General features: G+C 40.9%; 2 protein-coding genes and 1 long non-coding RNA gene across 5 annotated transcripts in view; 1 reads left to right on the top strand and 2 right to left on the bottom strand.

The window, feature by feature from the left end:
• Window positions 1-409, top strand: part of IRAK1 (interleukin 1 receptor associated kinase 1) — a 32,908-nt gene extending 32,499 nt beyond the window's left edge. For all 3 annotated transcript variants that reach the window (XM_063294256.1, XM_063294255.1, XM_063294257.1), the window contains one exon: window positions 18-409. In XM_063294256.1, the coding sequence (XP_063150326.1) occupies window positions 18-70 (53 nt within the window). In that variant the 3' untranslated portion in view covers window positions 71-409. The remainder of the gene's footprint in view (window positions 1-17) is intronic.
• Window positions 410-776: 367 nt separating this feature from the next.
• On the bottom strand, window positions 777-6,620 carry TMEM187 (transmembrane protein 187). Its single transcript, XM_063294260.1, has one exon. It carries the CDS (start codon window positions 3,215-3,217, stop codon window positions 2,372-2,374), a length of 846 nt encoding a protein of 281 aa, XP_063150330.1. The 5' UTR covers window positions 3,218-6,620; the 3' UTR covers window positions 777-2,371.
• Window positions 6,621-7,346: 726 nt separating this feature from the next.
• Window positions 7,347-14,378, bottom strand: LOC134490900 (uncharacterized). The gene is made up of 2 exons (XR_010067257.1): window positions 11,706-14,378; window positions 7,347-8,691 (listed from the first exon to the last, which is right to left on the bottom strand). It is a non-coding gene; the product is annotated as an uncharacterized LOC134490900 (long non-coding RNA).
• Between the last annotated feature and the right edge of the window lie 78 nt (window positions 14,379-14,456).

Here is a 14,456-nt window from a genome sequence, read left to right as displayed (position 1 = left end):
TTCTTTTTTCCCTTCAGACCGCATTGCAGAACCACCTCGTGAACCTGAAGAGAGTGATGAATTTGAGTGACAAAATCAGCAAACACAGGATCAAAGTTCTCACAGCGCTGACAGCACTTTGCAAATTACAGGGTCTTGCTATCCTCCTTTGGATAGCATGCCTATTCCTTAGTTGGTACCACTGAGCCTCTGTGGCACATTTCTGGTAGAATTTGGCTTCAGGCCAGCAACCTGCCATAAATGGAAGTTGCCACTGGAGTCTGTTTGAATGGAGATCAAGCCCATACCTCAAAACTGGAGGGGTGGGAGTGGTGGTGATGTGGGTTTTCACAGTTATGATCTGCCCCACACAAGCTCCTCACTACACGTTCCTTTTTATTGAATTTATAATAAAACATTTTATATATTTGTAAGTTGTCAGTATCATTTAGTCTACAGATTACATTTAGTTATTGGCAGGGTGTATGTTTGCAGTAGTTATAAAGAAGACTGCCTCTCCTTGTTGTGGAAAAGGAAACCTGGAAAGCAGAAACCTTGTTGTATCAGGGTTTTAAGAAAGCTGAGAACGTCTGCTTTCTCTCTCATCATCTTCCCCATATTTTCACTTCAAGAAACTGTGAACTGTGGAACAATATGGAAGCCAAAATCCCATAGAAGTACACACACAGTGGATTACTCATTTTTCAACCATCTGGTAATGAAAGTGGTAAGTTATTATTTTAATTTAATAGTATAATATAGAAAACTATAAAACAGGAAAAAGGTAGTGTTAAACAGTGAAGGGGAAAAAATTAAAAAAAACCCTAGATGTAGTGATTATAATAAACATAAAAAGGAAGAGGAAAAAAACAGAAAGAAAAGACCCATATAATGTCCGTTAGCATCAATACAAAAATAATTCAGTACTTAAGCTTATCATTAAACCTGTCCATATAGAAACATACTCTATCTCATTTTTAAAACAGACTTTTCAAAAATAGGTAGCAGACTCATTTCCTGAATCCATTCCTTAAAGTCAGGAGGGTAGGTTTCTGTCGGTTTACATAATTTTTTTGCTATGCTGCAGCTGTGATAGAGCCATGAGATGACAGATTCCATGTTTTAGCAATGTACTTCAACAGTACAGTAGCATCCTTAACTACAATGTTTCTGTTCAAAACTACTGACATATGTAATGGTTTGAAACCAAAATGTGGCTTAAAACTATTCTTTTAAGACACTGGTTTGAAATATTGTGTAGCATGATTTTAGCATGATTTTAAGAGGTTAGATTAAGATTCTATGCTAAATCTTAATAATGCTAAATAATTACTTATCACCATGAAGGGAGGAGAGATTATGCCAGGAAAAGTGTTAAAACTTTGGACAAAGGATCAAGGAGATCAAGGTTCAAATTCATTCTTAGCCATGGAAGCTCAGTGTGGCTTTGGCCTATCTGTCTCAGCCCAAACTACATCCCGTCACCAACATTGCGGGGGGTTGGGGAAAATGGAACGGGAAGTGCCATGTACCCTATCCTAAGCTCCTAGAAGAAATTAGAAGTATATATTCCTGTAGCTGACTTACAGTGTGCTCAGGAAATCACTATTATGTCTGCACAGGCCTTAAGCAAGAAAACAGCTGGGGTACAGTGGCCTTGTAAAGGCAGCTGTTCAGATTAAAAGGAAAATTACTTCATCAAGTGCCTATTAATCCCCTTAGTTCAAATCGTGCTATCTGGAGCAGCTCTCCTAGATTCAGACAAGTCTTTCCCCACGTGGACCTAGAGATTCCATGGACTGAATCTTTACATGCAAAGTATGTGCTCTACCACTACCTTACTGTTATTTGACTGAACAGGTAGGCCAAGGCACTCCCAAGGTGTTCATCTGCTCCAGCCCACCTTAAAAATGATACTGCTGCCACCTGAATAGCACCTGCCTGTCTGTAACAAGCTGTGCTTCAAATGTGATGGTCCTATTCCTTAGTGTGTTTGTATGGAATTATGTCAACAGCAACCTACAGTGTTAGCCATCACCTAACTGCCATGGTAGAATCTCTATGCAGATAGTGCCTCTTGGAAACACTAACACCACCTTCCTAGTATTGGCTGAAAGTACTTCACTAATTGGAGCTATGCCTAGCTTCTACAGAGACATATATAAACCAATGGTTTTTTCTTTCCTCTCCTATGTGGTTTTATAAAACAGCATTATCTTCAACAGGATATAAACCAAATGACACTCTGTAGATTTCACCAACTATCTTCAATAGCTTTTTGGAGGAATCAGCATATTTTCAGCAGACTTTTTTAATCTTCCAAACCATGTTATGTTCCTGTATTGTTATAGTAAGATTCTCATTAAAATGTTCATTAAGATTGTAAATTAATTCACTGAGAGCTTAACCTGTGACCACTCAGTAGGGTAAGGAAGAGAAAAGCACAATGGAACTGCAACACATCACATATCTTGGACCAAAAATGACCAGTGAGTTGAGAGAAGAGTGCCCACTGGGCCAGTTCCCGATCCCACACCTTGAGGCTTATAAAACCCAAGCAAGAGATCATCCCCAGTACTATAATCCAGGTGGATCTGGCATTACCCAAATGTCTCTGCACTTTCAGTACTCTCCAAAAAACAACAAATATATGTCCACCCAATGCCAACTCAAAGCCTTGTGGGTGAAGCAATGCCAGAACATAGCTAGTCAGTGAAGCCGCTTCAGTGACTAGAAAAACATACGGTTTCCACCCATATTCAAGAAAAAGGCACCAAACAATAACCCAAGCAAAAATTGGTAGTGTTAACCACTGATCTAACACAGCTGCCCAATGATGCTGCGTCCACAGCCGGACCCATTGCGTAGGCCCATACGCAAGTGCCATGAGGGCAAAGACCTCCTGAAAGTAGCAGGTCTGCCTGTTCTTCTCCCCTGGTGGCCACCAATACCAACCCAGAAGTATGTAGGCCAAGTTGATTAAGCAATTTGCTGGCATAGCTAGGAAAGCTGGCATTCCAGCCACTGTTGGTTCAGCGTAATGCTCGTAGCCAATGTCTGTGTGAACACACTCAAACATTCCTGAAGCCACTGCTAGTAGGCAAAGCAGCAGGCCTCCAGTCACATGCAAGAATGGCTTGTCTTCTGACTTCATGGCTGTCTTTTTCAAAGTCCTGAGTCTTGCTCTCCTGTTCTCTTGCCAAACTACTGCTGCCACTGCAAGTGCTTTGTTTTCCATCAGTTACTTGCTTGGTTTTGCAGAATGAGTGATCATTCAAGTCCCATTCCTCCTAGAAGAGCTCATAAAAGGCAAGAAGAGAGCATGAAATGGATGATAGCTGATTAGTTTCCCAGAATGAGTTTATTGCCCAGCGTGGGCTTTGATGCTTTCCCCACTAATGGTGCACAGGAGGCGAGTGGGTGAACATTCATGTCAAAGAGAACAGTTAAACTCTTCTCTTAGGAACCTGAAAGCTTGCTGACATTTTCCATTGCCCAAAACACTCATCCTCCCTCTCCTGCCCAAACAGCCAACAGGGTGAGACTATTCAAGCATGTTTTCTTGGCAGCTCCTGTGCTCACACAGATTCTAGTGTTTGCTGTTATGAAACAGCCATAGTGGCAGGATTGGCTATTGGTGACATCACTGCATCGTGGGGGGAAATGGGGGGGGTAAGGTTGTTTCCTTCCCATGATCTTGTGTTTTGTAACCATGGAGACAGCAAGTGCTAGATAGTAAGCCTGGAGAGCTCCTTGAGCTGAGGCCTGCAAAACTTTCTGTTCTCCAGTCTTTCTTGTAAACAAGTTGCTTTCATGCATGTCAGATTTGCAGACACATCTACTGCACCCTCTCAGAACAGAAACCTGTGGCATTATTTTAAAAAGGCATTTCAGAAATAATTTACTATTGGGAAGAGATTTAGGTGGGAAAAAATATATTATTATCATTATCATTATTATCATTATTATGGTGGGGAGAAAAAGATTATCTCCACATCAAGCTTGGCTCCTGGTGGACCCAGACCTGAGATTTTCCTGGCAATAGCATGGAAGTTGCTTATAGCCCGACTTCCCACTCTTAACATACAGCCCTGCTATCCCCTGGAGATGCCCTAGCCAAATGCAAAGCAAACCTGGCCCTGCTCAGCCTCCAAATCCCACAAAGTCAGCAAGGTGCTGCAGTCCCGGGATGGATTCTTCCATCCAAGTAACAGACATGTCCAAAGCTGCCTGATTTTTTGAGAGCACTCCAGGACAGCTAGATGCTGCCACCTAGCTGGCTGCAGGAAAAGGCTCCCAATTAGGGAGTGCAAAAAAAAGGGGAAAGAAAAGAAAAATACTGTACATTACACATTCAGTTCAGCTGGGGAAAAAGAACACTTCCCTGAAATTCTGGTAATGCTATTTTGGATGGTCCATCCAATACAAAATCTGCACAGGGCCTGGAGACTCTTCAGGGAAGACAAGGCAAAACTGGGGTACATCACCACCTCTCTCCACACAGCAACCCCCAGGGCGATAGCCACTGGCCAGCTGCCCCCCTTTGATTTTACAAAGGTTTTCTCTCTGCTGCCTCCCCCCTCCCCATGTCCTTGGCTTTTTCCTGCTTTTCTGCTTTTAGTCCATAATCCAGGACAAAAGAGCCCATTTTGGTATCTGGGCCAAACACATATGTTCAGGTCAGACACAAACCACCCAAACTCAGTTGCTGTGTGTAAAGAATGGTTCATGCACCAACGGCTTTACAGATCCCTATTCCCAGTTAACACTATCTTCAGATCAAGGGGATTTTTATTTAGGAAATGTCTAGTTGTAGAAGTCCTCTTGATCAGAAGTATTAACTGGGAGTCTTCTTGAGCCCACATATAATCTACCTTTTCTCTAAGCTAAAGGGAATGTGTATTTGTATGTTTGCAACCACTCTGTGAGGTTTTTTCGAAGAAGAGAGGCAGCATCACCCAGGGAATTTCATGGCTCAGGGACATTAATTTTCCTTGGTCTTCGTCTGAAATATATAGATGGCCCAATACTGTTTAACTACACCATCCAGCTTCTTCATTATTATGCTGTTCAATATCATTGCATAACCCAAGGTTCCCCATTCCTATATTTTACTACATTAATTATCTCATCTTAAAGCAATTCTTTTTTTTTCTGCCGTTCAATCGTGTCCAATTCTCAGAGACTGCCTAGACTAGTTCCCTGCAGTTTTCTTGGCAAGATTTCATAGGTGGTTTGCCATTGCCTCCTTCCCAGGGCTGAGAGAGAGTGGCTGGCCCAGGGTCACCCAGCTGGCTTTGTGCCTAAGGTGGGACCAGTACTCACAGTGTCCTGGTTTCTAGCCTGATGCCTTAACCACTACACCAAACGCTCTCTAAAGCAAATCTACATGTTACCTTAAATGTGTGTTCCCAAACATATACTTGCCCAAGGTAATGACTCTTAGAAGAAGACGACTTTTTTGGTAGAAATCATTAGGCAAGAGTGTCAATTTTTGTCTAAAATATTATTAATCAGTAACAAAAATACAATTCATTTAAAAATAAATCAAAATTCACACCAGAGTGCATGAATTGCTAAGAAGCAAGCAGAAGCACCCACTTAGAGCGCTGAGACATTAGGGACAAGTTTACCATTAAAAGCTGTCATGACCTCGTTGCAAGGCACAAAAGAGCCTCACAACGTAGATCATGATCATTAAGGAATGGAGGAAGAAGATAATTAAACCAGGGATTAAAACAAGCACCCAAAGCACCCACACCCATGGACCCATAGACGGCTGAAAAGGAGGACATTGGACGAGCAGAGATAAGCCGCACCTGGTGCCCTGGAGGACACACCAGAATCAAGGGGACAAAGGAAGACACCGGGAAAACGCCCATGCAGCCATCAAGGGTCCCATCAAGAGGGATTGGGACAATGAAGGGTGGAGGAGCCCGGGGCCCTACGAGAGGGTATAAAAGGGGCACCTCCACACCACAACCCCCGTTCCCGTTTTTCCTTCTGTCAGCCATCATTCCAATAAACCAGAAATCCTTAATACCCAATAAGTGAGTCTGTGTCTTATTGCGAAGCGAGACTGACCCTGACAAAAGCTGAATCAACCCTGATTATCAATGGGGTAACAAATACCACAACAAGACTGCCCTCACATTGTTAGATAATTTTTACTCAACTTGGAAGATGACATTGGAAGCAAAATTATAAAACAATGGCCCATCTGTAACAGCCCTGTATTCTTTGGGTTTTCCTGAAGCTAAAAAAGTTGCCAAACAGCAAATAACATATTGATTTGCAGAGAGAAGGCTACATGCTTCCCTTCTTTTGAGAACATGAACCTGAGCATAACGTCCCTCCTAAATAAACTTGTTACTGCATAAAGTCCAGGATGTTTACACCAGCCTATTTTAAAACTACCTTCAGCCTCTCTGGAAGGAAGATACAAACAGATGCACTTCAAAGAGAGACTTTCTCCCTGCCATTCCAGAGCAGTTGAAACCGCAGGTCCCATGTTTCTGTGCTGCCAATGTCATGATGAAATTCATCACCTGTATTTAACTTTACTTCCAAGTAAGTTCCCTGGTAGGCCAGACCACCTTACATTTCATTTCTTCTCACAATTTTTACATTATTTAATGTTATTTACCAAGATATAAAAGAAAAAACATACTCTACTTTAAATCAATAACAGTTTATTTTTATTTTTACCTTCATCTTGGTAAAGTAGTATTATAATTTAATGATATACCATTTAACCTTTTAGCATTTTAGTACTTGCATTTTATTCCTATATTTTAGTTTCTCCTAATTTAATCAGAAGTTTTAATACATTTCCATTTGAGCTCTGCAAACCCTATTACAGAACTATGTACTATTCTGGTCAGTGAACAAAATAAAGTTGTTCTGTTCTCTTCCATCAAGTGCTAATTTTGGAGAGTCATGGATGTCTCCTCAGAATCAGCCTTCTTTCCCCATCTGACCCCCAAACAAACAGAAACAACGCTTAGCAGCCACAGAATGATTGAACAAAGGTTCGAAACGTTTGGGAAGCCAGGGAGAATGCAAGATACAATTGGCAGAAGAGGGTACAGGAAATCAAGAAGAGTCTAAGAAGAGTCTGTCCTTGCACAATCAGTCTTGGTTTGAATGAATAACACTGAGGCTGGGTTTGCATAACACTCTTACTCATAGTTAACTGGACAATGATTTACTGACTAACCCAAGTGCCCAGGTTTGTACACCACATGGAAGCATAAATGAATCACATTAGTTCGTTGCATGTAACCCAATGATCCACAAACCAGGCAAATATACATTAGCCTTGTGTGTTATGCATACCAACCCTGTGACAATCAATCACACTATCCTTAGAAAAAGAGGGACCAAGCAACACATTTCTTAGAGTAATCACAGGAGACACTGGTGAGAAAGATAAACACAGTGTTGCATGTATCTACAGGAAACAATGTCTCCACAAGGACAACTACATAAGATATAGGGATGTCCAGGACTAGATCATGAATGTTACACATTTCCTAAACTGCAATCCAAAGAATGTATATTTCAAATGTAGTTTTTACATGAACATTGCACATTCTTATGGAAAATTAAAGAATGAGTGGAGGGAAAAACAGAAATGCTTTGAAGAGTCAGTTTAAGTTTTAAAATGCATTAATAAAAGAATTCCAAAGTGTTTTGCAAAATTTGTTACATATTTTAATTTTTTAAACATTTCATTATTTATTATTTATTTATAAACCACCCCACCCAATAGCTGAAGCTCTCTGGGAAATGTACAATAAAACACACTAAAATGCAATTTGAATAAAAACATATAAAATAAAATACAATAAAATAAAAACATTACATAACTAGACAGCTGTTATTCAAAAATCAGAATGGTATGAATTAAAATACGATTAAAAGTTAAAAAGCCCAGGAAAATACAAAGGTTTTCACCTGGCACCAAAACGATGCTAATATGGGTACCAACCAAGACTCTCTGGGGAGGGAACTCCATGAATGGGGTGCCACCACAGAAAAATTTCTTCCCCTTGTAGAGGCCTGGCTCACCTCCTTTGGTAAGGGGACCTGCTGAAGGGCCTCAATTGATAATCTTAATATCCCTGTAGGTACATATAGGAGAAGGCACTCCTTCAAGCAAACCTGGTCCCAAGCAGTTTAGGGCCTTTAATGTCAACAACAGCACTTTGAATTGAGTTCAGAAATGGACCGGCAGTCAGTGTAGATGACAAAGAATGGACATCATTATGTTCACATCAGCCTGTCCCAGTAAGCAGCCTAGCTGCTCTGTTTTGAACTAACTGAAGTTTGCAGACCATTTTCAAAGGCAGCCATATATACAACACATTGCAATAATTCGACTGGGAAGTTACCAAAGTGTGAATAACTGTTATGAAGCTATTTCTGTCTAGTAACATCGCAGTTGGTAAATCAGCCAAGGCTGATAAAAGGCACTCCATGCCATCAAGGCCCAAGTGGCAGGGATGGATCTAGGCGCACTCCCAAACTGCAAATTGGCTTCTTTAGGGCAAGTTCAGACCACTCCAACACAGGCAGGGCACCACGCAGCTGGACAGATGCATCACCTGCAAACAGCATCTCCGTCGTATCTGGACCGAGTCTGTTTATTGGCCCTCATCTAATCCATTACCCTGCCCAAGCACTGGTTCAAAATGCCAACTGCCCCGTCTATGTTAGATGAAAAGGAGAGATAAATCTGAGTGTCATCTGCATATCGATCAGCCAGCATCCTCTCCCAGTGACCTCTCCCAGTGATTTTGTGCAGATGTTAAAAAGCATGAGGGATAAAGAAGAGCCCTGTGGGACTACATAACCCAACAACCATGAGGCAGAAGAGTAGCTGCCCAGTGCCACCTTCTGGAAATGGCTAAATAAGAGTGGGCCCACCATAATACAGTGCCTCCACATCCCAACTCTAACAGCCTATCCAGGAGGATACCATGGTTGATATCAAAAGGTGCTGGGAGGTCCAGTGTTTCCTAGTGCAGGTCATCCCGCAAAGCAACCAAGGTAGTTTCTGTTCCACAGCTAGGTCTGAAACTGAAAGGGATCTGGAAAATCAGCTTCATCCAAGACAGCCTGGAGTTGATTTGCCATAACCTGTTCGAGCTCCTTGAATTACCGTAAGAACTTCTACTAAGTCGTTTCTTTCAAATCTCCATTTCACCTTTCTAATGTCAGTTGATGCTTTGTTTTGTCTTTTCCCTGCCAATATAAACTGATTTCAGACCTGTTGGGGCTCTACTTTACACAATTACAACCGTTATCTTTTAATTTCTATCCATGTTTTTTTCTAGCCTATAAGATAAATAGTGTCTCAAAAAATGAATGGTTGCCATTTATTTTAATACTTCAATATCTGACTCTTGTTAGCCCTATATTTAAGAAAAAACAATTACAATTATTCTCCCATTACGGTACATTATATCTTCAATAGATAGATTCATGTTTTGCAAAGCAGATCTCTGTTGCCAACTTTAAAATCGTGTTGCTCATGGGATATAAATATTAAAAAAACATGCTCTGGTTGAGGAAATAAAGCCTTGCATAGTGAAATTATTCTCAAAATATCCTCAGGTAAAATACACACTTGGACAAAAAGTGATGTGACAGAACTATAAGGAAATTTGGTACAGCACAAGGCAAAAGTACAATCAGTCCATACCTGTTAAACTAATTATATCTATGTACCCTTTTGCAGTGGCATCATGGAACTACTTTATTTTTCTGTTAACCTCCAGATACCAAATGAATGTATATTTTAAAAAATAGAATTAGAACTATTTTCTTCTAGGAAAAATGCAGTATAACAGGGGTCAAGCCTATGATACTTGGGACCTAAGAAGAAAATGATACTCATTCCTCTGATTCCACTAAAATATATCACACATCATAGAAAAATTCTCAACAAAACTCTGGTGCGGCTAGAGCACTGCACAAAGCAAGCTTCCTGGCACTGTGTATGCCATGGGTCAGATCTGTAATAATTGGCTTTCTCTGATCCAGTGCCTCACCTTGTCTTACCACACTGCCCTCCAGTGTTCTGCATTTCTATTGCATTTCTATAGTTGCATTTTTTACACTGTCAATACCAAGATGTTAAGCAGCACTACTTTTTTAATGTAATCATGTTATATACCTCTAAGCTTTAATATTACAGTATTGGCACTTCTTGCATTTTATTTCCTTATGATGTTTTCTCTACATTCCATGATAAACATGTATTTGCCAGCTAAGTGACACATCTCTGATGAAACTGATTCTAATCTACATAAACGTATGCTCTAATAAATTTGTAAATCCTTAAAATGCTACAAAACTCTCTATTGCTTTTCCCTATTGCACAAGCAATTCAAAGTTACTCTTAGTGGAACTATACAAAGAAACCCAGCATTTCATTTCATATTTCATTTCATTGATTTGCTAAGGCCACCTAACTTTGGACTATTGCAACATGCTCTACCATGGGGCTGCCCTTGAAGAGCATTCGGAAACTTCAGCTGGTACAGAATGCAGCTGCCCAGGTTGTAAATAGTGTTGGCTGCTCGGCACATGTAACACCGCTGCTTCAGGAGCTGCATTGGTTGCTGGTGTGTTTCCGGGTGTAATTCAAGGGGCTGGTTGTTACCTTTAAAGCCCTTCATGGCTTGGGACCGGGTTACCTGAGGGACCGTCTTTTCCCTGTTGTTTCCACCCATCCAATCCAGTCCAGCAGGATGGGCATGGTCCCATCAGCCAAGGAACGTCAGCTGGTGGGGACCAGGAGACGTGTCTTTTCTGCTGTGGTGCCTGCCCTCTGGAACGTCCTTCCTCCTGAGATTAGGATGGCCCCAACCCTTTTGGCTTTTCGGAAGGCCTTGAAAACCTGGCTTTGTGCCTGGGCCCAGGGCCCCAAGTGTGCGAAGGGCCCCGTTTCATGGTTGTGCTAACACCAATGGTTTTTAAGATCTCTCGGCTGTATTTATATTTATATTTAATTTTTTGTATTGTTTTTATTGTTTTATTGTTTTTATTATTTTTAGCTGCCTAGAGTCACTGGTTTGAGATGGGCAGCTATATGAATTGAATCAATAAATAAAAACCCTGGGGGACATACAAAATATCAAATATATATAATTAAAAAACAAGCACCCTAACCCCAGGCCTGGGAGCATAGCCAGGTCTTAAGGGAGTTCCGGAACATTTTTATTGATTGATTACATTTATATGCCACCCGACTCCTAGTGACTGGGAGAGATATTTGGAGAGCGGAAGCCATAAGTATTTCCAGGGGATGCTGTTCCAGAGGGCAAGTGCTGTGACAGAGAAGGCACACTTTCTCAGTCCTGCAAGATGACATTTAATTGAAGAGATCTGCAGCACACCCACTCTGCCTGAGCGTACCAGGTGGGCAGAAACAACCAGAGTCGTGTGGTCCCTCAGATAGCCATGAAGGGCTCTCTAGGCAATGACCAGCACTTTGAATTGCACCCAGAACCAATTACCTCTGTTATATGGCATTTTTCCTAGAAGAAATGGGTAACCAATGCAGCTCACGTAAGAGTAATGACACATGGCATAACTTGAAACAGCATGGTGAAAACAGCAACAGATTCAGCCTACAGTTACGGATGAGTGCCTGTAGCAATCTGCAATAGTTTCTCCCTGCACCTTTTATTCTAGATATTCCAACTGCTATGTACTTAGCAGTCCTCAACACCTTGAGATGGGAACCTTTCAAATCTGGAGAGGAAACCCAAAATTGTTGCCTAATATTTAAAAGGGGAAAACAAATATTTCAGTATGAAGAAAACAAAGAAGGGCAAACTATCTGAGAAATTCTTGTGGTGGCATTAGGATTTTTAGACAGTATATGAAAGGTGAAAGGTCCCCTGTGCAAGCACCGAGTCATGTCTGACCCTTTGCAGGGGACGCCGCTTTCATGACGTTTTCTTGGCAGACTATAGCGGGGTGGTTTGCCATTGCCTTCCCCAGTGATGTATATATATAATATATATATGTATGTATATAGACAGTATATACATAACCATAAAAATAAAAATAGTGCAGGCATAAAGCAGGAAAACAAAATATGCCCAACCAGGTTAAGGGGAATTGCGTTAATCAAAAGATGCTTAAAGAAGTTGTACTGGGCCAAGTTGATTTCCTAATCTCTTCAAAGGTACAGTTTACAGCCTTCTGTCACAATCTCATCATGAAACAGACACCCACCTCCAACTGTGTAGGCTATACAAAGAGAAAAGAATGTGATAATAAAAGCAACCAAAGGTAGAAAAAGCTTTTGCATCATGGTGGTGTTGAAATTAATCAACTTTGAAATCCTCAAAATTTAGCTCACTTCTAGTTCCCACCTGCTTTTTCTGTTTTTTAAATTTATTTTTAAAGTATATATTACATTCTGACCTGAATCTTAGTGGTGACCCTTAGTTTTAGATAAATATACTGTATGGATGAGAAAAAAAAGCAAGTACAGATTAATCAGGAAAAAAAGGCAAAAAGACTTACACTTACTATAGAAGAAAAACTTCTGCATTCAATTTACAAAACAAAGTAATTATTTATTTTGAACTCATGAATGAGATATTCCCTGTTTCTCTCCAGGCATCGTACCTTCTGATCATAAGTGTGTATTAAATTGGTATCTATACCTTCAGCAAGAAAAAATTAGCAAAGCTTCATGATCTTGCTTCATGCCCTTACAATACATAAATCATTTATTTCCAGTTTTATACACTTTACCCCATCCTCTCTTCCCCAGGATGTGAGTCAGGAATTTAACATACATACTTAAAATAAAAATAGAACTGCTCTAACTTATTACTGCTATACAGAATAAGAAAACAAATTTGGGATCTATGGTTATAATAGCACAGGAGATACAGTATGATCAGCAAATTCCTTTAACAATCTACAAAAATATATGAATTCTTTTTAGCAGGATGGCTACTCTCTGCTTCAAACACAAAATACTTCCATTTCCTTTGTGAAATTATCCCATATGTACTGTATTTGATATAAAACGTTTTCTTATTTCTAACTATAATTAAATCTATTCCCACTTCTTGTTCTGATTTCTAGGTCACTCTCAATCATAATAGCTAAAAAATTATCTCCCCAGTCATGCTTATTTCAACGAAGTTATTCAGTTATCGGCATTATTTACCCAACTACATTGGTAGATATTGTTTTAATTAGTAATATAACCGAAAACGACAAGCCCCTACTTTTGGGAATCTAAGTGTTGGGTAGTGAGAAATAATAGAAGAAAGTAAAATAGACTGTTCAAAATACAGGTATAGTTAATTTTCCTCGATCTATTCTACAAAGGCAGCAGTACCTCTAAATTACTGCTCCAAACCAACGTCCCTACAGTACTATATTGGCAACAGTCTCATAATTATTATTAATATGTAAAGCTTGAATTGATTGACTTAGACATAAGCCCCATTCACTTACTTCCGAGTAACCATGCAGAGGACTAGGCTGATACCTAGTGGACAAGTTTAACAGGTTTCAGCGCAGCGTAATCCTCTGCAGGTGGGCTCCAAAATGAATCTTTCGGGATTCACGGTTGCTTATTGTGAGGCCAACGCGCCCAGGGCCGAAGGTCAGGAAGGGAGCGAAATGGGCAAAGAGCAAGCGCTTCCTTATCTCGGGCGGCCAGACCGGCAGCCCAACACATCCGGGTCTTCCCAGAAGCGGCCAAGAAGGGTCTATCCGGGAGAGGTTTCTGCGTCTTGCCCGTTGAGACTGGTGGGGGCTATAATTTCAGCGCCGAAGCGGGTCCCAGGGAAAAACTGCCAGAGTAGTTGCTAAGATAGTGTTATTATTTTTATGTCCTAGTAATATCATCTTTCTCCGTTCAAGAGAAACTCGACAGCGATAATAAGTCTCCTAAAAATCCGTATCGTAGTAACCGAACATCTGAACCGCCATCTTGTAGACCAATCCGCGCATCCCTCGAGGAACGGCTTTGGTCATGCTGGAAAACTAGCGTCACGACAGCACTCTTATTCATTATTCCTAACGCGTCACATTAGTTCCTGGCTTCAACATCCGGGTAATTCAGCCCGTTAGCGCCATCTTGTTGATTCCCGATCCGTATAATGCTCGCCATCTTGGTTCCTTTTTGGGTCACGCCACCCGCTAGAGATTTCAGCTAGCGCCATTTTGAGGCTGTCAAGTAATTTGCATGGGGCAAGCGATCGTACATTTCGATTACCCGATAATTTAATAATCCGTGTTTAATTGGGAAAGTATTCCCAGGAACGTATCACGGAGGTTTATTGATTCCACGGAAGCCATCTTTGCCGAGCGTTCGGTCAATCCGGGTACTTAAGAAGCAGCCATCTTGAATGCGTATATGTCCGCAGAATCCGGGAATACGAGAACCGCCATATTGAATCGCACATAACACAGGGTGGCTACATACG

The sequence above is a fragment of the Candoia aspera genome, chromosome 2, assembly GCF_035149785.1.
Source record: "Candoia aspera isolate rCanAsp1 chromosome 2, rCanAsp1.hap2, whole genome shotgun sequence".
Classification (NCBI taxonomy): Eukaryota; Metazoa; Chordata; class Lepidosauria; order Squamata; family Boidae; genus Candoia; species Candoia aspera.
This window is presented reverse-complemented; position numbering and strand designations above follow the sequence as displayed.